This window comes from Chiloscyllium plagiosum, unplaced genomic scaffold, assembly GCF_037043375.1.
Source record: "Chiloscyllium plagiosum isolate Xiang-an unplaced genomic scaffold, Cpla_swu_hap1 HiC_scaffold_35, whole genome shotgun sequence".
NCBI classification, from domain to species: Eukaryota; Metazoa; Chordata; class Chondrichthyes; order Orectolobiformes; family Hemiscylliidae; genus Chiloscyllium; species Chiloscyllium plagiosum.
Genome location: NW_028270173.1, coordinates 18,007,726 through 18,031,941, shown reverse-complemented (window position 1 = coordinate 18,031,941; position 24,216 = coordinate 18,007,726). Strand labels below are relative to the sequence as shown.

General features: G+C 49.7%; 1 protein-coding gene across 2 annotated transcripts in view; it reads right to left on the bottom strand.

The window, feature by feature from the left end:
• The window catches only part of LOC122541404 (early estrogen-induced gene 1 protein-like), a 44,976-nt gene extending 23,581 nt beyond the window's left edge, over positions 1-21,395 (bottom strand). Inside the window, exons 1-4 of one of the 2 annotated variants that reach the window (XM_043678145.2) lie at positions 21,255-21,395; positions 20,454-20,636; positions 2,197-2,317; positions 790-819 (exon numbers count right to left, since the gene is read on the bottom strand). In XM_043678145.2, the coding sequence (XP_043534080.2) occupies positions 790-819; positions 2,197-2,317; positions 20,454-20,636; positions 21,255-21,280 (360 nt within the window). In that variant the 5' untranslated portion in view covers positions 21,281-21,395. Of the gene's footprint in view, positions 1-789; positions 820-2,196; positions 2,318-20,453; positions 20,637-20,807; positions 20,957-21,254 lie in introns of those variants that run through there. The other variant, XM_043678146.2, reaches the window with a different exon arrangement.
• Positions 21,396-24,216: the final 2,821 nt, after the last annotated feature.

Genomic DNA, 24,216 nt, shown 5'->3' with positions numbered 1-24,216 from the left:
AAACATCTTGCCCACTATTTACCCTCTGTCCCCTCGATCGCCTGAATTCAACCTGCCTCCACCTCACACTGGAACTAGAGACTATGAAAACAAGTTGAATAGGACCCACCCCGCCCCCACTTCTTCTCTCCACCAGAAAGCCTCATGACCCTCAGCCTTTCCCCACAAGACCTTACCTCCGCACCAGGCAACATCCTATTAAATCTCCTCTGAACCCTTTCCAAAGCTTCCACATCCTTCCTAGAACATGCTGACCAGAACTCTCCGCAATGCTCCAACTGTGGCCACACCAGAGTTTTGTACAGCTGCAGCATGACCTCGTGGCTCCAAAACTCAATCCCCCTACCAATAAAAAAGTCAACCCACCGTACACCTGCTTAACAACCCCATCAACCTTGGGTGGCAGCTTTTAGGGTTCTACGTACATGAAATACAGTTCCAAGATATAAAAGGGACAGGCCATTGAGGATGGGGAGGGGGGAGAAATGTCTTCATCCAGAGAGTGGGCAGCCTCTGAAAGAAAGTGGTCGAGGCCAAGACATGGAATGTTTTCAGGAAGGAGTTGGATAAAGTTCAAAGGGCATGGGCGATAACAGAGGGACTGAAGTGGATGATCAGCCTCCATCATATTGGAGCATACTCTGTAGGGCCTATTGCTGGTTCTATTTTCCATGATTTCAGATTTAAAATTTCACTGTCCTCGAGTAGTGAATCTGCCCCCCCCCCAACACCCCCGCCCCCTCAGAGCCTCCACTGGCACGTTAAACACAATTGAAAAGTCTCACTCACCTTCACAAACGATTTCCCGCCCTTCAGCTCCTAGGGAGAGATCAGATAACATCTGAGTGAGTTTCCGAGTTTACTCTTTCACTGTGCTGTGGATGTCCCCGACGAGGCCAACATTTATCGCCCCAAACACAACTCCCACCCACCAGTTTCCCCCTCGAGAAAGCAATTCCGAACAGTCACCATCCGTCCAGCCAAACCCTGGGGAGGTTCAATACACCCGAGGGCCTTGTTCTGGCCTTTCGGAGGGGAGCTGAGGCGTTGCTGAGGATCTGGAGTCAGACCAGGTAAAGATGGCAGATTTCCTTCTCTTGAAAAAGGCGACATTAGTGACACAGGTGGGTTTGCCTTTAAAACGTGAACTGGATGGCGGGGGGATGCAGACAGAGGGATGAGGGGCAGAAGGAGAAAGATGTGGGGGGAGGGTGGTGGAGAAGGAAAAACAGAGAGAATGAGGTAGAAAAATAAAAGCCTGACCCCTCTGGCCTGCAGAGACTGTCCGGTGTGGGGAGGTACCAGGCCTGACTTTCTCCCTGGGCTCTTGAATAATAAAAAAAGAGTGAATGAATGAAACATGAAAGGGTTCAGAAAAGATCCCTGGAACGTTGGAGGCCTGGGGTTTGGGGGGGTGGTCCAGAACTAGAGGGAATAGGTTTACAGACCTAAGGGGCAACTTTTTCACACAGATGGTGGTACACGTATGGAATGAGCTGCCAGAGGAAGTGGTGGAGGCTGGTTCAATTACAGCATTTAAAAAGGCATCTGGACGGGTATACAAATGGGAAGGGTTTGGTGGGATATGGGCCGGGTGCTGGCAGGAGGGACTAGATTTGGTTGGGATATCTGATCAGCATGGACGGGTTGGACCAAAGGGTCTGTTTCCATGCTGTATATCTCTGTGGCTCGATGAGAGAAAAGTTTTGACACTGCTCCCATCCTGTCACTGAGCCCCTGCTCTCCCCAAGGCTCCCCTCCCGAATATGCAGACACATTCTGAAAAGGAATAGGCACACCCAACACACCCATACCTCCAAGCTCTGTACAAAGCACACAATTAAACATTCTCTACATTCAGCACACCAAAAACAATCATTATGACCTTGGATTGGACATAGCACAGGGGGAACAGGCACTAACCCTTTCCTTGAACTGCCCAAGGAGGACTGGGAACCACTGGGTCAGAGAGCTTCTCAGGAGGATGTGGGAGCTGGGGGGGAATGGGGACTTTGATGGATATTGAAGATGGAGAAAACAGAAATAAATGAAAACAAAAACACAGAAGGAATGCAGGAAGGTCAAGGAGCAGGATGGACAGGAGGAGAGAGAGAGAGAGAGCAGATATTGGAAAATCAATTCATTGGCTGTGATTGTAGGGGTGGGGTGGGGGGTGAAGAAAGGGGTCTCACAAACCTTGCGGACGGAAATCCGACAGATGCTGGGGTCCAAGACCCCAGTGGCTGAGCTGGCACTCATCTTGCACATGAACCGTGACTTCTTTCGCCATTGCACGCAGTTTTCCTGCACCTCTTGCCTGGGAATAACAAAACAGGAGAAATCATCAAACCATCAAAGTGAGCACACAAACACACACACCACCCTTCTCTCGCTAGAGAAAGGGACCTTGCTTTCCGATAGTGGTCACTAACTCATCGCCTGCAAAGTAAACAGGGGCAGTGAACGGACAAGTTCCCAAACTGTTGCAACACGGGGTAAACCCCTCCTGCTAATTTAACCCCGACACACAAAGTCAACTCGCGCCGTAATCTGCTACATTTGGGGAGACAAAGAACTATGAGAGAGGTCGCTATTTAAAGTAAAACTTAACAATTTCATTCTTCAAGTCCAAAAGAGAACATTAAACAAGTATTTACGACTCCTTTCTCTTAAACCTATCTTTTACTTCCCACTCAAAAATACTGGCCTGATAAAAAAAACCCTGATTATGATTTACAAAATAAGAATTCAAAATTTCAAAACCAGCCAGCTGTCAAATCTTCTCTTTGTATCTTCCTCTGGAGATTTTCCTGTTGTCTTTTCTTCAATATTCTGGTTCACAGGTCTTTAAATGAACAGGTACCTTCCAGAGCACTATTCGGCTGGCAATCTATACTTGTTGATTTTATTGGCAGTTCTCCCCCTAACTGTTCAAAAGGTCTGGTTTTATAACCCAAAATATTGGATCATTTCATTGGTTTGATGTCATCCCAAACAGTAAAATTCAAATTCGATTGGATGTTTATATCTGGGGCATAACTTAAACGGATTGGTCGAATTTGAACTGGTTTTTGTTCTCTGGCAACCCAACACCACTGTGTCAACCAAATGTTACAATTTTACCTTGCTCAAGGCACACTGCTTTCAGCCAGTCCTTGCTAGCTTCCTCTCTCTCTCTCGAAGGTACAGAACACACCTACACCTTCATAACAAATGCAATGTCTCCTTAGTGAAATTTGGAGACAAAACTTCTGAGAGAAGGTAAGCTATGTTCTCACTAGAGGCTCTGTGGGTGGGGGATGGGGGTGTGTGCTCACGTCAAATAAACCAGTGACAACTTCAGCGGGTAGCTGATATTCCCTCTGCCCATCCCAATGACAGTGTCAATTCAAAACATTGAGGTAAAACGTCAGCAGATAGTGAATTGGGAGTGGGGGAGGAAGCAGAGAAACAAAGCCAACAAGGTTACACTCTGAAAAATCTGAGATGGATAGCTCAGTTGGTTGTGCAACTGGTTTGAGATGGCAATGGCATGGGTTCAATTCCTACGTTAGCGAAAAGTTAGCACAAATTACTTCCTTTCTCCTAACCTCACCCAAGATATGGTGACCCCCTCAGGTTAAACCACCACCAGCACCCTCCTCTCTGTGTCTCTCTAATGAGAGAACAGCTCTATGGATCAGTAAGACTATGGAAACTCCATCTTTACTAGACTGACTGCCTGACAGCTCTATAACCAGGAGCCTGGTGCTAGGTATGTTCGAAGTTGGATTTCAGACAGGTACCGCTGTCGCACGACAATGACTCACTCACCAAACACCTTTCACAGAGAGGGAATACACACCTCCCAGAACCCCACCACTAGAAGCTTAATTGCAGGTTTTTAAATAGCAAATTAAAAAGGAAACAACCACGTGGCTCCAGGGGAAAAAAAAATGTTTGGCTCGCTAGAAAGGAATTGGCAACAGAATAAAACAAAGTCTCCCAGCGCCATTGGGAACAGGACCCATCCTTCGAGGGGAGAGGGAACGGGTAGAAAAGCAACACCAGACTGACCCAGGCCTTTCGCCTGGGAATCCGGTCGGGAACACACTCTAAGGCAAGGTCAAGGGACAGAGCGGTCAGCAACCAGCCAGGAAGAAAAATCTACTTTCAGCTGTTACTGGCTCACTATTCAAGCCATTCCTTATCTCTGAAGATTTCATCCCAATATTCCAACATATTCAAAGTCTAAAGATATCAGCTGACACTTGGGAGCTGCTCAGCACACAGCGAATGGCCAATCTCTGTGGTAGTTCATTGGCCTACTCTGTAGGCCCTAGGCTTCACTCCAGTCGGCTGTGGTTGGTGGTATGTTGGTTGGGGACCGGGGAGGGAAGTGGTTGCCTAGGCAAGACATCGAAGGGGAGAAGAGGTTGGATAAGGAATCACACCAACGCTTCTACTTCCTCAGAAGGTATTCGGTCTGCTTTCCTTTAGGTTAGATTACTTACAGTATGGAAACAGGCCCTTGGACCCAACAAGTCCACACCGACCCTCCAAAGAGCAAGTCACCCAGCCCCATTCCCCTACATTTACCCCTTCACCTAACACTACAGGCAATTTAGCATGGCCATAGAGCTGTACAGCATGGAAACAGACCCTTCGGTCCAACCCGTCCATGCCGACCAGATATCCCAACCCAATCTAGTCCGACCTGCCAGTACCTGGCTCATATCCCTTCAACCCTCCCTGTTCATATACCCATCCAAATGCCTCTTAAATGTTGCAATTGTACCAGCCTCCACCAAATCCTCTGGCAGCTCATTCCATACACGTACCACCCTGTGCTTGAAAACGTTGCCCCTTAGGTCTCTTGCATACCTTTCCCCTCTCACCCAAACCTATGCCCTCTAGTCCTGGACTCCCCGGCCCCAGGGAAAAGACTTTGTCTATTTATCCTATCCATGCCCCTAATAATTTTGTAAACCTCAATAAGGTCACCCCTTAGCCTCCGACACTCCAGGGAAAACAGCCCCAGCCTGTTCAGCCTCTGCCTATTCCCAGATCCTCCAACCCTGGCAACATCCTTGTAAATATTTTCTGAACCCTTTCAAGTTTCACAACATCCTTCCGATAGGAAGGAGACCAGAATTGCATGCAATATGCCAACAATGGCCCAACCAATGTCCTGTACAGCCGCAACATGACCTCCCAACTCCTGTACTCGATACTCTGACCAATAAAGGAAAGCATACCAAACGCCTTCTTCACTATCCTATCTACCTGCGACTCCACTTTCAAGGAGCTATGAACCTGCACTCCAAGGTCCCTTTGTTCAGCAACACTCCCTCGGACCTTTCCATTAAGTGTATAAGTCCTGCTAAGATTAGCTTTCCCAAAATGCAGCACCTTGCATTTATCTGAATTAAACTCCATCTGCCACTTCTCAGCCCATTGGCCCATCTGGTCCAAATCCTGTTGTAATCTGAGGTAACCCTCTTCACTGTTCACTACACCTCCAATTTTGGTGTCATCTGTAAACTTACTAACTTTATCTCTTATACTCATATCTAAACCATTTATGTAAATGACAAAAGGTAGAGGGCCCAACACCAATCCTTGTGGCACTCCACTAGTCACAGGCCTCCAGTCTGAAAAACAACCCTCCACACCACCCTCTGTCTTCTACCTTTGAGCCAGTTCTGTATCCAAATGGCTAGTTCCTCCTGTATTCCATGAGATCTAACCTTGCTAATCAGTCTCCCATGGGGAACCTTGTCGAACGCCTTACTGAAGTCCATATAGATCACATCTACTGCTCTGCCCTCATCAATCGTCTTTGTTACTTCTTCGAAAAACTCAATCAAGTTTGTGAGACATGATTTCCCACATACAAAGCCATGTTGACTATCCCTAATCAGTGCTTGCCTTTCCAAATACATGTACATCCTGTCCCTTAGGAATCCCTCCAACAACTTGCCCACATCTGCACATTATTTGGACTGTGAGAGGAAACCCACGCAGACACTGGGAGAATGTGCAAACTCCACACAGACAGTTGCCTGAGGCGGGAATTGAACCTGGGTCTCTGGCGTTGAGAGGTAACAGTGCTAACCACTTGTGCCACCCAAATTTCGTCTGTTTACCGTGACTCTTCCCAATTTTGATAGACACATTGAAGAAAGCACCCTATCCAGGTACATCACAGCTCAGTAATGGCAACTGCTCTGCCCAGAACTGCAAGAAATTACAGAAAGAGTTGTGAGCACAGCCCAGTCCATTACACAAACCAATCTTCCGTCCATTGACCGTCTGCACTACCCAATGTCTTGGGAGAGCAGTCAACATAATCAAAGAGCCCTTCTACCCCAGTTATAATCTCATCCATTGGGCAGATATTTGAAAGCACATACTGACAGGTTCAAGTGTAGCTTCTACCTCGCTGTTATCAGACTTATGACCAGTTGATCTTTCTCTGCACCTTCTCTGTAGCTGTAACACATTACTGTGCATTCTGTTCTATATCCTGATGTACTTATGTAAGGCATGATTTGCCTGGATAGTACGCAAAACAATACTTTCCACTGTATCTTGGTACGAGACAATATTAAAGTCAAATCAAACAAAAACTAATTAAACCTAAAACACTCCCAAGGCTCCACAATCTGCAGATAAGCACAGAGGTGGAAAGCCAGCAGGTATTATTATTGGGATTACAATACTGTAGTCAGCATTAAGTCATCGTCATTATTTCAGTCTTTCAGAAGGTTTCCATGGCAAAGACACACAACCCACCCACTCTTCCAAATCATCAGCTCCTGCTCTATGGTGTCAGAGGATCCCACTCTACAGTCTGACTCGCCAATAAATTGATGACGGAGGTAGATAAACTCTAAGTAAAGAGTTGGGGGTGGGGGGGGGGAATGGAAACATTCAGTACAGACAGGATTGTGGCTTGGAGGCTACAATTAGAATAAAAGGGCACCGAATGCCTACTCCTAATTCACACGCTCACAAACAACCCCATTGCAGTGAGAGAAGTGCAAAGCAATGGGAGGGTTTTTGTACGATGACAGAATCGGGAGTCCCTGTTCTAACAAGGAGTTTGTCATCACGGGTTGCCATGGGGACAACTCTCAGAAACTTGTCTGTACACATCGAGGGCAGAGACCATTTCCTCATGACGCCAGAGGTTTGCGGCTTGACATCATGTTGCTAGGGTAAACATCTGGAGAATTTTTTTTTGTAAGTTGCAAGGAGTGAAGGCTGGGCAAAAGAAGTTTTAAAAAAGTGAGTGACCTTCACAGATAGCAGCTCAGGGATAACCGTATTAACCTAATCTCACTGACTAAAGAGAGATCACAGACAATAAAATAAAACAAAACATCCCATGGTGAAATAGCTCAGTGACAACTCATCACAGAGTTATGTGCAGATAGGTCAGGATGCATTTCTGGTATTGGTTAGCACAAAGTTAGCATGCAGGTACACCAAATGTTCAAAGCTAAGAGGAAGTGATAGTTCATCGCAAGGGGAAATAGAACATGGAAACGTGGATGTTACGTCCTGAGTAACTGAAACATCTGGTGAACTGTGTAGAGCATCATGGGCCGAAGGGCCTGTTCCTGTGCTGTACTGTTCTATGATGTGGGAGGTGCCTGTGTCGGACAAGGTCAGACGTTACACGACACTGCCTCTTCACCTGAAGGAGGAGCAGCGCTCCAAAAGCTTGTGATTTCAAACAAACCTGTTGGACTGTAACTTGGTGTCGTGTGACTTCTGACCTTGTCCATCCCAGTCCAACACCAGCACATCCACATCATAGAACAGGCCCTTCAGCCCATGATGCTCTACACAGTTCTCCAGCATCGGTCACCTGAGTTACAGAGTTGTGCAGCTCAAACAAATCCTTCGGTGCAACTCATCCATGCCGACCAGATATCCTAAAATTAATCTAGTCCTATTTGCCAGCATTTGGCCCATATCCCTCCAAACCCTTCCTATTCACATACCCATCCAGATGCCTTTTAAATGTTGTAGTTGTACTAGGCTCCACCACTTCCTTTGGCAGCTTGTTCCATATACACACCACCCTCTGTGTGAAAACGTTACTCCTTAGGAACCTTTTACATCACTCCCCTCTAACCTTAAACCTTACACCCTCTAGTTCTGGATTCCCCCATCCTGGGGAAAAGACCTTGGCTATTCACCTGCTCCATGACCCTCCTGATTTATTAAACCACTATAAAGGTCACCCCTCAGCTTCCAAGGCTCCAGGGAAAACAACCCCAGGCTATTCAGCCTCTCCCAGTAGCTCAGGAAAAGGATATAAACGCATTGAGAAAAGGCGGAGTAGACTGATACCTAACACAGACAGGCTGTCTTATGAGGAAAGTTAGATTTGCATCCAGTGAATGCAAGCAAAGGGGAAACTTCACTGAACATAAAAGATCCCAACTGGCCTCGACAGGGCAGATGGGGAAAGGATATTTACTGTTATGTAGAATTGTGATCTTCTATTTAAAACTGAGGGAATAGATGATGAACTATAGGCCCCTGGGAAGCACTGAGGAGCAGAGAGACCTTAATGCACATTTTCACCGGTCTCTGAAGGTACAAGAACACACAGATAAAGTGGGTCAGGTGGTACATGGTATATACTTGTCTTTTCAGTCAAGACTGAGGGTTCAGAGCAGGGCTGTTAGCCTGGAACAGCATAAAACATTGGTTAGGCCACAATTGGAGTGGTGTTTAGTTCTGGAATGCACATTTTGGAGGTGGCTGTGTCGCAGATATGTAAAATCGTGAGGGGCATAGATGGGGCGGACGGGAAGAAACTGTTCCCCTTGATGGAGAGGTCGTTGACCAGAGGGGCATGGATTAAGGGCAAGGGGCCAAGAGTTGAGAGGAGATACGAGGGAAACTCATTTTCACCCAGAGGGTGGTGGGAATCTGGAATTCACTGTCTGCAAGGGTGGTAGAGGCAGGAAAACTTCATAACATTGAGGAAGGCTGCAGGTGGGGACTGGGGACGCCAAGGTTGGGGTTAGAACAGTTAGCTAGTTGTATCTGCACAAGCCAAAAACAATGGACTGAAGGGCTTTATCTGTGCTGGAAATCTCTAGGGCTCTGATTATTATTAGCAAAGGAAATCCTTTTTCTCAGGGGGAGGGGAGGGAAGAAACGGAGGCAAAACATGAGGCTTTAGAATTCTCTCCCTGTAAGAGGTGGCAAAAGGAGGGACCTTGAATATTTCTGAAGCAGAGGTGGATATATTCTTAAGTGAGGGCAGGCAGGAATGTGGATTGGAGATTACATTCAGATCAGCCATGTATCTAGAACAGGCTTATGGGGCTGAATGGCCTAGTCCTGCTCTGAATTAGTGTCATCATAAACAAGCTGGAATCATAGAATCCCTCCGGGGTGGAGACAAGCCCTTTGGCCCAACAAGTCCACACCGACCCATTCCCCCACCCTATTGCTCTACATTTACCCTTGACTAACCTGCACACCTCTGAACACTATGGAGCAATTTAGCACAGCCAATTCACCCTAACGTGCACGACTGTGGGAGGAAAGCGGAGCACCCGGAGGAAACCCACGCAGACACGGGGAGAATGTGCAAACTCCACACAGATAGTTGCCCGAGGCTGGAATCGAACCCAAGTCCCTGGCGCTGTGAGGCAGCAGTGCTAACCACTGAGCCACCATGCCTCCAAAGGTTGGAAGTGTATCCCATCGGAAGAAACATAGAGCTACCAGTTTCAGAAGATGCAACACACAAGGCGACTGGTCAGCAGCTGTGGCCTCTGTTGTGCTTTCTCTGAGATACAGCAGATAGACCCCTATCCAACCTCTGCCCTCACAGCACCCTCCTACCCTGCTGCCTGCAATCCCCATCCAAGAGCTGCTGCAACACTTGTGCGCCTCAAGATGAGGTCAGAGAAGGAAAAAAAAAACAAAATTAGGAAACATTCTCAGAAGCTCTTTCTGTGGTGAGTAACTCACTTCCTGACTCCCAAAGCCTGTCCATCAACAACAAGTCACAAGTGGGATGGAATATTCCCCACTTGCCTGGATGGGTGGAGCACCAACACTCTAGAAGCTCAGCACCATCCAGGACAATGCAGTCCGCATGATTTGCCCCATAACTATTACCACCGACATTCAGTCCCTCCACCACTGATGCTCAGTAGCAGCAGTGTGCACTGTCTACAAACGTACTGCAATAATTCTCCACATTCATCCTCAACAGTGGGTTCCAAGTGCATGGCCTCTACTACTTAGAGGAGGGTAGCATGTATATGGAAGTTTCATTGCAAGTTCCCCTCCAAGTCACTTATACAGTCAGACTCACTGTCTCTGAACGATCCCTGCAGCCAGAGTCAGAGAGATGCTCAGCACAGAAACAGACCCTTTGGTCCAACTTGCCTATGCTGACCAGATACCCTAAAAATTAATCTAGTCCCATTTGCTAGAACTGGACCCATATCCCTCCAAACCCTTCTTATTCATATACCCAGTTTTCTCATTTCAGCTCTGCGTTGGGAACACCATCACCCAATGGTCTCTGGTGACCAAACATTCTGGCCCACCAACCAATCCAGTTCCCAAAGCAGTTTACTGGGAATCATTCCAGAACACAAGAATTGTGAACTGGCTTATTTTGGACAGAAATGTGCCCAACAGTCACCTCAATGTCCTCTGGAAGGAGGACAAAATGGTATACTGTATGCGTCATAGAATCCCGACAGTGTGGAAACAGGTCATTTGACCCAAGTCTACACTGACCCTCCAAAGAGGATCTCATCCAGACCCATTCCAAAACCCTCCTCCTCTACATTTATCCCTGACTAATGCACCTAACCTACACATCCTTGAACACTATGGGCAATTTAGTATGGCCAATCCACACTAAGCTGCACATCTTTAGATTGTGGGAGGAAACCAGACCACCCAGAGGAAACCCACGCAGACACGGAGAACGTGCAAACTTCACACAGACAGGCGCCCATGGCCTGAATTGAACACAGGCCCCCGGCGCCGTGAGGCAACAGGGCTAACCACTGAGCCACCGTGCTGCCCTTGAGTAATCGTCAATGTAAAAGTTGAGACCCTATTTTTAGCCAATTTTCCATATATCTCATGTAAAGATTGACCCTGGTTCTTCACAGAGAAGAGATCAACATTTCCTTCGTTATTCGTTTAGAGATGGGCGACACGGTGGCACAGTGGTTAGCACTGTTGCCTCACAGCGCCAGAGACCCAGGTTCAATTCCCGGCTCAGGCGACTAACTGTGTGGAGTTTGCACATTCTCCCCGTGTTTGCGTGGGTTTCCTCCAGGTGCTCCAGTTTCCTCCCACAGTCCAAACATGTGCAGGTTAGGTGAATTGCCCGTAGTGTTAGGTAAGGGGTAAATGTAGGGGTATGGGTGGGTTGCGCTTCGGCGGGTCGGTGTGGACTTGTTGGGCCGAAGGGCCTGTTTCCACACTGTAATGTAATCTAAAAAAGATCAATTGGGCTTCTGTTAACGATTCGGTATTTTTGACCGTAGCATGAATTTCAGCCCCTCAGTAATGGCATCCACGTAATAGTCGGCCTCATAAAACCTTAACCTTAAAAGCAATTGACTTTCACATGAGTATGTACAGTATTAGGTATGGATGGTAATGGAAATGGGTTGGGTTGGAGTTGGGGGGCGGTTTGGAGGAGGCGGCTGAGAGAGTCACGGGCAAAGGAGGAAACTAGAGAACGCGGAAACAGATTTGCATTTAAACACCACCATGCACATCCTCAGTTCATTCCTTAACAAAGCGACTCCTCAAAAGTTTTGGCCAATTTATGACACAGCAAGCTCCCACAAACCGCCCAATGAGCTCACGTCTGACTGCAAGCGGCTCTCATACCCCGTCTAGACTGTTCTCAGTTTGGATGGTCTTTCTGGCTCCCCAGGTCCCAGAGTGGGAATCGAAGCTGGAGGCTTCTGCCTCAGAGGTGGCGGGGTTAAACAAAAAAAAAAGAGAATCTGCCGACCAGGTTAAACTGGGGCAGGATGCGGCGACTCAAGGGGCCTACACGCAGTTTAGACAAATAGGGTAGGCGGGCAAACACGTGGCGGGTGCCGCACAACCTGAATGTGTGTGAAGTCGTAGACTTTGACGTGATAAATGTGAAGCGTTATTGAACACTGATGTATTGGGAAGCGTGGACATCCAAAGGGATGTGGGTGCCTTGGCAATATGAGCATATAGGCAGCCGTGGCAAGTAACTCAGACGCCAAGTGGCACATCAAGAGGATGTGTGTTGAGGAGGGGGGATGCTTCACTGCTGTTAGGCAGTGCCTTGGAGATACCACACATGGAGTCTTGCACACAGCTTTGGCCCTCCCTGCCTAAGAAAGGATACACTTGCCATAGACAGAATGCAGCAGAGGTTGATAGGGGGATGATGGGCATCAAGCACAGAGATCAGACCTGTATTCCAGGTTTAAAAGCACGAGGAGGGAGATCCTATTGAAACGTATTAAATTCTCACAGGGCTGGACAGACAAGACAAAATAGGATGGCTCCAATGGTTGCGAGTCTCAGGGACACGTATCTCAGGATATACAGGGTGGTTCAGCTTGAATTGAATGAGCTTTATTGTCACATGTACTCACACCGTGAGCAGTGAAAAGTCTACAAGTCACCACATTAGGTACGGATTCCAAATACAGATTCCTCGGGAAAATAAAGAAGAGAAAAATAGACATAAAGAGTCCAGCATAACAGATCTTCAAAAACAAAAATCACAGGAATACATTAGAAAAATGAAGATACAAGCTCAGAATAACAGTCCTTTCATGTTAGAATAATGAAAGAGAAAACAAGGAAATTTTTAAAAAATAAAAGAAAAATTAGTCCATAGCTGTTGTGAAACTTGAAAGGGTTCAGAAAAGATTTGCAAGGATGCTGCCAGGATTGGAGGATTTGAGCTGAACAGGCTGGGGCTGTTTTCCCTGGAGCATCAGAGCCTGAGGGGTAACCTTAGAGGTTTTTAAAATCATGAGGGGCATAGATAGGATAAATAGACAAGGTCTTTTCCCTGGAGTGGGATGGGGGAAAAGAGTCCAGAACTGGAGGGCATAGGTTTAGGGTGAGAGGGGAAAGTTTAAAGGGACCTAAGAGGCAACTTTTTCACACAGAGGGTGGTACATGTATGGAATGAGCTACCAGAGGAAGTGGTGGAGGCTGGTACAATCACAGCATTTAAATGGCATCTGGATGGGTATATGAATAGGAAGGGTTTGGAGGGGTATTGGCCAAGAGCTGGCAAATGCACTTGGGACTAGATTAGGTTGGGATTTGTGGTCGGCATGGACCAGTTGGACCGAAGGGTCTGTTTCCGTGCTGTACATCTCAGTGACTGTATTTCACAGCTCTGGGGACAAGAATCCCAACCCCACCCAGATGGTGGAATCCCGGGTTAGACTCGAACCACGCTGAAGAAAAACCACAGAGACCTACGCCAAAACCACTACGAGGAAATCCAGACGGAAAGATGAGGAGACAAGGGAAAATGTCTTCAGTCAAAAGGGGATAGAACCTATGCAATTTTCTACAATAGAATGATGCTGTGGAGGTCACATCGTTGAGTGACAGCGACAGAGAGAATTTTCTTCAAGATATTTAAAGGCATCAGGGTGAAGGGTAGGAAGAGAAAGCAACAAAGTAGCATTAAGACAGAGGATCAGATACAATCCTACTGAATGGCAGAACAGGCTCTAAGGGCCGAATGGCCTACTCCCCATTCACGCATAAGCATGTGGATGGAGCAGCATGACGAGCATCAGGACAGAGTTCATGAAGTAGTTTTTCGATAACGTAACAGCCCAATCAGAGTCTGGTATATCTGTGTGCTATGCACTATAGTACACAGTCTCAACATGAATTAAATGGTTTTATTAAAAAAGTCTAAGCCCCAAGACAACTTTTGTCTTTGCTTTCTGTTTGAACAGCCAGTCTTCAATCCAATCCCATTGACGTGAGGCAAATAAAAACACACGCAAAGGAATGAGGAGAATTTCTCTCTCAGACAGATTCATTAGTCTGAGGAATTCTGTTCCCCAGAGAGCGGTGGAGACTGATCGCAGGATTTTTTATGAACAACATAATCTGTGGTCAGACTCCTCTGGTCAGAGCAGAACAGTTCCCAAAAAGATCAGCCATTGTCTTGTCAAACAACAGGGCAGGATAGAGGGGCTGAATGGCCTGCTCCTAACCGGTGTGTTCTTCTGCTGACTCGCAGTAACGAGACGATGGAGGTCTACAGCATGGAAACAGACTCTTCGGCCCAACTTGTCAATGCTGCCCAGTTTTCACAATTAAATTTTTGTCCCATTTGCCTGTCTTTGGTCCATATCCCTCCATACCTATCCCATCCATGTCCCTGCCCAAATCTTTCAATGACAAAATTGTACTTTGTGAAGAGTAATTGCCCCTCTGGACCCTATCGTATCTCTGCCCTCTCACCTTACACCCATGCCCTCTAGACTCTAGCCCTAGCCTAAGGCTATCAAGAGGAAAAGCTGTTGACTATCTACTTTAGCTACACCTCATGATTTTATAAACCTCAGTAAGGTCAACCCTCACCTCCTATGCTCCAGGAGAGAGAAAAAACATCCCATCCTATGCAGCTTCTCCAAATAACTCAAAACCTTCCAGTCCAGGTAGCATTCCAGTAAATCTTTCCTACACTTTTCCCAGTTAAGAAAGATAGAACCCCTACAGTGTGGCCCTTCAGCCCAACAGGTCCACAATGAGCCATTCCCCCAACCAATGTTTACCTCTGACTAATGCACCTAACCTACACTTCCCCTGGACATTATGGGCAACTTAGATTAGATTAGATTCCCTACAGTATGGAAACAGGCCCTTCAGCCCAACAAGTCCACACTGACCCTCTGAAGAGTAATCCACCCAGACCCATTACCCTCCCCTATATTTAACCCTGACTAACACTATGGGCAATTTAGCATGGCCATTTCACCTAACATGCACATCTTTGGACTGTGGGAGGAAACCAGAGCACCCAGAGAAAACCCCCGCAGACACAGGGAGAACATGCAAACTCCACACAGACAGTTACCAGAGGTTGGAATTGAACCCAGGTCCTGGCACTGTAAAGCAGAGGTGCTAACCACTGAGCCACCGTATAATAGGGCAGCCAAGTACTGCACTCTCCAAATATGGCCTTATATTAGTCTTGTACAGCTGCAACAAGACATGCAACTCCTTTTACTCAAATGCTCTGACTGACGAAAGCCACGCAAACTGAAAGTCGCTTTCAGTTTAGATAACAGAGCAGGGTGAAACAGGACTCTCTCAAAAAGGAGGAAAGTGAGGTGGGAGGAAATTCAGGGAGTGATAGGATGATGATTGGGGTTGGGTGGGGGGGGGGGGGGGGGGAGAAAACAGTGTTTGTGTTAAATGCACGATGAGGGAAGATGGCCTCCCTGAACAGGCAGGGTCAGTTTGCAATTACACCTCACAATCACAAGGTTGTGGGTTCAAGTCCCACTTTGGACGATAATGGTGTCTCATGCTGCAGCCTGCGCAGCACTGAGGGGGTACCACACTGTCTGGGGTGCCGTCTTCTGGACAGAAAGGTTAAACAGAGGCTCACTTTCAGTTGGGACATAAAAGAACCCAATTTCAGAGAAAGGAGGAAAAAGAAAGAGATCCCTGGGGTCCTGACCAATATTCATGCCTCAATGTCACAGAAACACAGGACCTGGTCAACATCAGCTGGCTATATACTGGTTACAAGTCATGTCCACCATTTCTCCACCAACACTTTGACAATGTGTGTTTGGCTGCAAGGCTACTTGGAGGGGCCCTGTGCTTACAAAGGTTATACATACATGCAAATTAATTGTGGCTTGAGTGACAAATACATGGTTTACATTTTTAAAAACCACTGGGATGACACAGGAGGATGTGGATGAAGGATGGGCGAGGAGAGAGGCGAGAGAGCGAGAAAAAAGGAGAGAAGAAGAGAGAGCGAGAGAAGAAAGAGCGAGAGGCGAGAATGGGGAGCGAGGGCAGAAGGAGAAAGAGCGAGAGAAAGAGCGAGCGAGAGCGAGCGAGAGCAAGAGAGAAAATGGGGAGGAGGGGGAGTGAGGGCAGAGAGAGAGACAGAGAGACGTGAGGATTTACCCCATAATTTCTGAAGTTGGACTGAGAATCAATTTTCTCTGTCCCATTTCAAAGCAAAAAGAAAAAGTGTGTGTGGGGAGAGGGGAGGGAGGGAGGGAGGGAGGGGGGGTTTTGTCACCTTTTGGGGGAATTCTGCAGCACGTTTTAACCTCCTGTACTTGGTCAGAGGCTGCAAAGGGTGACCTGAAAATACCAGTGATTTTTCTTGACCAAGAAAGCAACAATACTGCAGCTAGCCTGAAGAAGGGAGAGAGAGAGAGAAAGTGGGGGTGGGGGGGAGGGGGGGGGAGACGAGACGAGAGGAGAAAGTGGGGGTGGGTGGTGGGGGGGGGGGGAGACGAGACGAGAGGAGAAAGTGGGGGTGGGGGGGGGGTGGGGGAGACGAGACGAGAGGAGAAAGTGGGGGTGGGGGGGGGAGACGAGAGGAGAAAGTGGGGGTGGGGGTGGGGAGACGAGAGGAGAAAGTGGGGGTGGGGGGGGGGGGGAGACGAGAGGAGAAAGTGGGGGTGGGGGGGGGGGAGACGAGAGGAGAAAGTGGGGGTGGGGGTGGGGAGACGAGAGGAGAAAGTGGGGGTGGGGGGGGGGGGGAGACGAGAGGAGAAAGTGGGGGTGGGGGGGGGGGGAGACGAGAGGAGAAAGTGGGGGTGGGGGGGGGGGGGGGAGAGACGAGAGGAGAAAGTGGGAGTGGGGGGGGAGACGAGAGGAGAAAGTGGGGGTGGGGGGGGGGGGAGACGAGAGGAGAAAGTGGGGGTGGGGGTGGGGGGAGACGAGAGGAGAAAGTGGGGGTGGGGGGGGGGGGGGACGAGAGGAGAAAGTGGGGGTGGGGGGGGGGGGGGGAGACGAGAGGAGAAAGTGGGGGTGGGGGGGGGGGAGACGAGAGGAGAAAGAGGGAGTGGGGGGGGGAGAAGAAAGGAGAAACTGGGGGTGGGGGGGGGGAGAAGAAGAGGAAGGGGGGGGTGGGGGGTTGGAGAAGAAGAGGAAGGGGGGGGTGGGGGGTTGGAGAAGAAGAGGAAGGGGGGGGAAGGAGAAGAGGAAGGGGGGGGAAGGAGAAGAGGAAGGGGGGGGAAGGAGAAGAGGAAGGGGGGGGAAGGAGAAGAGGAAGGGGGGGGAAGGAGAAGAGGAAGGGGGGGAAGGAGAAGAGGAAGGGGGGGAAGGAGAAGAGGAGGGGGGGGGAAGGAGAAGAGGAAGGGGGGGGAAGGAGAAGAGGAAGGGGGGGGGAAGGAGAAGAGGAAGGGGGGGGAAGGAGAAGAGGAAGGGGGGGGAAGGAGAAGAGGAAGGGGGGGGGAAGGAGAAGAGGAAGGGGGGGGGGAAGGAGAAGAGGAAGGGGGGGGGAAGGAGAAGAGGAAGGGGGGGGAAGGAGAAGAGGAAGGGGGGGGAAGGAGAAGAGGAAGGGGGGGGAAGGAGAAGAGGAAGGGGGGGGAAGGAGAAGAGGAAGGGGGGGGAAGGAGAAGAGGAAGGGGGGGGAAGGAGAAGAGGAAGGGGGGGGAAGGAGAAGAGGAAGGGGGGGGAAGGAGAAGAGGAAGGGGGGGGAAGGAGAAGAGGAAGGGGGGGGAAGGAGAAGAGGAAGGGGGGGGAAGGAGAAGAGGAAGGGGGGGGAAGGAGAAGAGGAAGGGGGGGAAGGAGAAGAGGAAGGGGGGGGAAGGAGAAGAGGAAGGGGGGGGAAGGAGAAGAGGAAGGGGGGGGAAGGAGAAGAGGAAGGGGGGGAAAGGAGAAGAGGAAGGGGGGGAAAGGAGAAGAGGAAGGGGGGGAAGGAGAGAGGGGAAGGAGAAGAGGAAGGGGGGGAAGGAGAAGAGGAAGGGGGGGGAAGGAGAAGAGGAAGGGGGGGGGAAGGAGAAGAGGAAGGGGGGGGAAGGAGAAGAGGAAGGGGGGGAAGGAGAAGAGGAAGGGGGGGGAAGGAGAAGAGGAAGGAGGGGGGAAGGAGAAGAGGAAGGGGGGGGAAGGAGAAGAGGAAGGGGGGGAAGGAGAAGAGGAAGGGGGGGGAAGGAGAAGAGGAAGGGGGGGGAAGGAGAAGAGGAAGGGGGGGGAAGGAGAAGAGGAAGGGGGGGGAAGGAGAAGAGGAAGGGGGGGGAAGGAGAAGAGGAAGGGGGGGGAAGGAGAGAGGAAGGGGGGGGAAGGAGAAGAGGAAGGGGGGGGGGAAGGGAGAAGAGGAAGGGAGGGGGGGAAGGAGAAGAGGAAGGGTGGGGGAGGAGAGAGGAAGGGTGGGGGAAGGAGAAGAGGAAGGGTGGGGGAAGGAGAAGAGAAGGGGGGGGAAGGAGAAGAGGAAGGGGGGGAGAGAGAGAGAGAGGGGGGGAGAAGAGAGAAGAGGGGGGGGAGAGGAAGAGAGAAGGGGGGGGAGAGAGAGAGGGGGGAGAAGAGGAAGAGAGAAGGGGGGGAGAGAGGAAGAGAGAAGGGGGGGAGAAGAGGAAGAGAGAAGGGGGGGAGAAGAGGAAGAGAGAAGGGGGGAGAAGAGGAAGAGTGAAGGGGGGAGAGGGAAGAGAGAAGGGGGGAGAAGAGGAAGAGAGAAGGGGGGGAGAAGAGGAGAGAGAAGGGGGGGAGAAGAGGAAGAGAGAAGGGGGGGAGAAGAGGAGAGAGAAGCGGGGGGAGAAGAGGAGAGAGAAGGGGGGGAAGGGGGGGAGAGAGAGTGAGGGGGGGAGAGAGGAAGAGAGAAGGGGGGAGAAGAGGAAGAGAGAAGAGGGAGAGAGAAGGGGGGGAGAAGAGGAGAGAGAAGGGGGGGGGAGAAGAGAAGAGAGAAGGGGGGGGGGAGACGAGAGTAAGGGGGGGAGAAGAGAGTAAGGGGGGGAGAAGAGAGTAAGGGGGGAGAAGACGAGAGTAAGGGGGAGAAGACGAGAGTAAGGGGGAGGAAGACGAGAGTAAGGGGGGGCGAGTCGGGGGGGAGCGAGAGTAAGGGGGGGAGACGAGAGTAAGGGGGGGAGACGAGAGTAAGGGGGGGAGACGAGAGTAAGGGGGGGAGACGAGAGTAAGGGGGGGAGACGAGAGTAAGGGGGGGAGACGAGAGTAAGGGGGGGAGACGAGAGTAAGGGGGGGAGACGAGAGTAAGGGGGGGAGACGAGAGTAAGGGGGGGGAGACGAGAGTAAGGGGGGGAGACGAGAGTAAGGGGGGGAGACGAGAGTAAGGGGGGGAGACGAGAGTAAGGGGGGGAGACGAGAGTAAGGGGGGGAGAAGAGAGTAAGGGGGGGGAGAAGAGAGTAGGGGGGGAGAAGAGAGTAGGGGGGGGAGAAGAGAGTAGGGGGGGGAGAAGAGAGTAGGGGGGGGAGAAGAGAGTAGGGGGGGGAGAAGAGAGTAGGGGGGGAGAAGAGAGTAGGGGGGGGAGAAGAGAGTAAGGGGGGGGAGAAGAGAGTAAGGGGGGGGGAGAAGAGAGTAAGGGGGGGGGAGAGAGAGAGTAAGGGGGGGGAGAAGAGAGTAAGGGGGGGGAGAAGAGAGTAAGGGGGGAGAAGAGAGTAAGGGGGAGAGTAGGGAAGAGTAAGGGGGGGAGAAGAGAGTAAGGGGGGGAGAAGAGAGTAAGGGGGGGGAGAAGAGAGTAAGGGGGGGGAGAAGAGAGTAAGGGGGGGGAGAAGAGAGTAAGGGGGGGAGAAGAGAGTAAGGGGGGGGAGAAGAGAGTAAGGGGGGGGAGAAGAGAGTAAGGGGGGGGAGAAGAGAGTAAGGGGGGGGAGAGAGAGTAAGGGGGGGGAGAAGAGAGTAAGGGGGGGGGAGAAGAGAGTAAGGGGGGGGAGAAGAGAGTAAGGGGGGGGAGAAGAGAGTAAGGGGGGGGAGAAGAGAGTAAGGGGGGGAGAAGAGAGTAAGGGGGGGAGAAGAGAGTAAGGGGGGGAGAAGAGAGTAAGGGGGGGGAGAAGAGAGTAAGGGGGGGGAGAAGAGAGTAAGGGGGGGGAGAAGAGAGTAAGGGGGGGGAGAAGAGAGTAAGGGGGGGAGAGAAGAGAGTAAGGGGGGGGGAGAAGAGAGTAAGGGGGGGGAGAAGAGAGTAAGGGGGGGGAGAAGAGAGTAAGGGGGGGAGAGAAGAGAGTAAGGGGGGGGAGAGAAGAGAGTAAGGGGGGGGAGAGAAGAGAGTAAGGGGGGGGAGAGAGAGAGAGAGTAAGGGGGGGGAGAGAGTAAGGGGGGGAGAGAAGAGAGTAAGGGGGGGGGGGAGAGAAGAAAGTAAGGGGGGGGGAGAGAAGAAAGTAAGGGGGGGGGAGAAAAGAGTAAGGGGGGGGGAGAAAAGAGTAAGGGGGGGGGGGGAGAGAAGAAGAGGAGAGAAAGTGAGGATCCCAGGGCGTGGGATGAAAGTAACTCCCTCCCTCACCGGGTGGACTCCTCGCTGAAGGATCCTCCGTCCAGCAAGCGGATCTTGCAATACAGAATCCCGTTGATAAACGGCACGGCGGAGAGATGCACCACCGTCAGACTGACCAGGAACTTAAATTTCTTCTTCTTCATCATCAGGAAGGCCATAGAACAGGGGACCACCCCTCCTTCTGAGACGGAGCTGAGGAGGGGGGGGGCGGGAACAACACTATTAAACACAGACCAAAATCCATTCACAAACTGGCATGAGAGACAAAAAAATGTCGAAAAAAAAATACTTAAAAGGACAACACCCCAAATATCTGGCTTCCCTCCCCGTCAAAATCCAACATTGTTTTTCTTTCTCCATTACCTGGCTGAGGGGGGGAAAACAAACAAATCCTCGCTGGAAAAGGTCAGGTCAATCTCTTTAAAGTCGCCTTCTCGGGAGAGTGAACTCTTATCCCCTCCAGTGTGCCTGTATCTCCAGCGAAGGGAGTTGGTTAACTGACAGAAGCGGGGGAGGAATGTCACAATCAGGAAAAGCCCGAGCACTGGGTTGGACTTTTTATTTCTCCCTGAGCAGTTTTTTTTTTAAAAAACAGTCCCTCCTCGTTTCTCTCCCTGTGTCTGTCTGGTCTTGTCAGCCCCCAACCGGTTTGACCTGACACTTGAGCTGCTTTCTTTCTGACTGACTTTAAAGCTGCCACTCTCTCGTATTTTAAAAAATTATTGATATCCACTTTTCTGACAGAACTCTCCACGCCCCTTCCCCTCGTGGCCTGAGGTAAAGCACCAATTGAACTATTCGAGTTAATACCTGAACATATCCAGGATTTCAGTCATGTGGGAGTCCCTGTTACTCTTCCAGCACAGACAGAGCTACAGCGAAGGACATGGGTTGGGGGGCCGCGGGGATGGGAGAGCAATTTGTCCGCAAGCTGTTGTTTCCTCGCCTCTTGAGGTGAAATTATGACCTCTACAAAAAAAAACCCAAAAATCACACGGAAAAGTAAGCATTTTCTCAACCGATGAAGCACTTCATAAGTTTGTAAAACAGGAAGCAACTTGCGCACAGCAAGATCCCTCGTGATAATGACTCTGTGTTAATCCGACTTGGATTGATTGGCCCGGACGTCAGGGATATTTCCACCCAACCCTCCAAACACATATACTTTGTTCAAGATAGTGCAACAGGATTATTTTATGATATTTATTAATCACAAATCACATTTTCTGTCCAGGCTCTGGAGTGGGGTTTGAACCCTCAACCTGGTGTTTCTAAAGCCAGCGGTGCTGAGTCACAGTGGAAGAGGGGGCAATGTGGAGTTGCAGACCGATTCCTTCCCCGACTTGAACAATGGTCTCAGCTTTCCTCAACCTGCTGAGGGGTGCAACTGGTTGGCTTTTTCCGAACTCTGGGAGTGCCGATTGGAAAATGGAGCACTGTCCCCCCTCGGTCTTGGTCAGACCCCGGGACGTGCTCAGAATGTTTCTTCCCTCTCAGCTATGTCACAACATCAGCCAGAGGTTGTGGCATGCCTGGCACGTATTCAGACACTTCCCCTTTTCTGACTTCAAAGGCTGAGGGGTGACCTTATAGAAGTTTATGAAAATTAATGGATAGGGTAAATAGACAAGGTCTTTTCCCTGGGGTAGGGGGAATCCAAAACTGGAGGGCATAGGTTTAAAGGTGAGGGGGAAAAGATTTAAACGGGATCGGAGGGGCAACTTTTTCCCCACAGAGGCTGGCGCGTGTATGGAATGAGCTGCCAGAGGAAGTGGTGGAAGCTGGTACAATTATGGCATTTAAAAGACATTTGGATGGGTATTTAAAGTCCCGTTTGCCAGCATTTGGCCCAAATCCCTCTAAACCCTTCCGATTCATATACCAGATGTCTTTTAAATGCTGTAATTGTACCAGCCTCCACCACTTCCTCTGGCAGCTCATTCCATACACACACCACACTTTGCGTGAAAACATTGCCCTCAGGTCCCTTTTAAATCTTTCCCCTCTCTCTTTAAAACTATGCCCTTTAGTTTTGGATTCCCTGAACCCTGGCAAAAAGATGTTGCCTATTCACCCTATCCATGCCCCTCATGATTTTATAAACCTCTATAAGGTCACCCCTCAGCTCCAGGGAAAATAGCCCCAGCCTATTTCAGCCTTGCCCTGTGGCTCAAACCCTCCAACCCGGCAACATCCTTGTAAATCTCTTCCAAACCCTTTCAAGTTTCACAAAATCTTTCCTGTAGCAGCTGAGACCAGAATTCAATGCAGTGTTCCAAAGGTCATCTGAGCCTGTAGAGCCGCAACATGACCTTTCAACTCCTATACTCAGTGCACCAGTCAATAAAGGAAAGCATACCAAACACCTTCTTCATTATTCTATCCACCTGTGACTCCACTTGCAAGAAACTATGCACCTGCACTCCAAGGTCTCTTTGTTCAGCAACACTCCCTTAGGACCTCACCATTGAGTGTACATGTCCTGCCCTGATTCCGTACTGCTTTTCCCCTTTTAAAGCTGTTGGTTGGTCATGTATCACGGGGTTGGATTTTACAAGGGGTTGGTTTGCCACAGCCCTGTTGAGCAGGGTTTGTAAAGTGATTAATTGGGTGTTTTGTTGATTTGATACTTTTTATTTGAAAGAATACAACCTGGTCCACCACTCCTCCTTGTAAAAAGGAGTCAGTTAGGAAGGAAAGGAGAGCAGACTGAAAATTGTGTTGAATGGAAGAAGTGAAAATTTACCATTGTTGAAGAGATGCCATCTCCTATTCTCCTTGGTTCTGAGAAACTCGAGAAGGGGTATCATTGCGGTGTTCGCATTGGTCGGGTTAACAGAGTAAATCAGGAAAAGAGCTGTTCAACCGCTGGGCATGTCCATAACCAGAGGACACAGAATAATGATCACAACGTAAGAACTAGGAGGAGCAGTAGGCCATTCAGCCCCTCGAGCCTGCTCCGCTATTCAATAAGATCATGGCTGATCTTTATCGTGGATTCGGCTCCACTTACCCGCCCGTTCACCCGATCCCTTCACTGTTCAAAAATCTATCTTTGCCTCAAAAGCATTCAATGAGGCAGCCTCAGCCGCTTCACTGAGCAGAGAATTCCACAGATTCACAACCCTTTGGGTGAAGAATTTCCTCCTCAGCTCAGTCCCAAATCCACTTCCAATTAATTTGAGGCTCTAACACTTCTTGTTTCACCCCCAGTGGAAACAACCTCCCTGCTTCTATCTTATCCATTCCCTTCATAATTTTATATGTTCCCCTCTCTGGTGGAGACATCAAGATGAGATCACCATGGAGGAACAGTCATTCTGTGCTAGCTCATTGTATGATTCACTGTGTCGTTACAATCCAGTGTTATACTTCCCTCTCCCTTTATTCATCATAAACACTTTCTGGTACAGGCTTTGATCAAGAGCAGAAATCCCACCCTATACTCAAGTAGCCGAGGTCTATGCAGATGGGACTTGAGGCTGTTTGAGTTGATGTTGAGAACTGGGGCATCTCATTGCCAGGAGGAATGGAAGGAGTGGGGGAGACAGAGACAGAGAGACACAGAGAGAGAGAGAGAGAGAGACCTTACTTCACTCCATTTATAGTTAAAACTGCACTTCATTGAATAGTTTATAAATTCCAGTTCCTTTTTATGGCCTGTCTGTTTATTCAGAGGGGAGACCTGCACAAGTTCCAGCTGCTGTGTGCAGGAGAGCTGCTCACTCGAGAACACTGGGCAAGCCGTTCGATGAGATACAGGCAGGTGAAG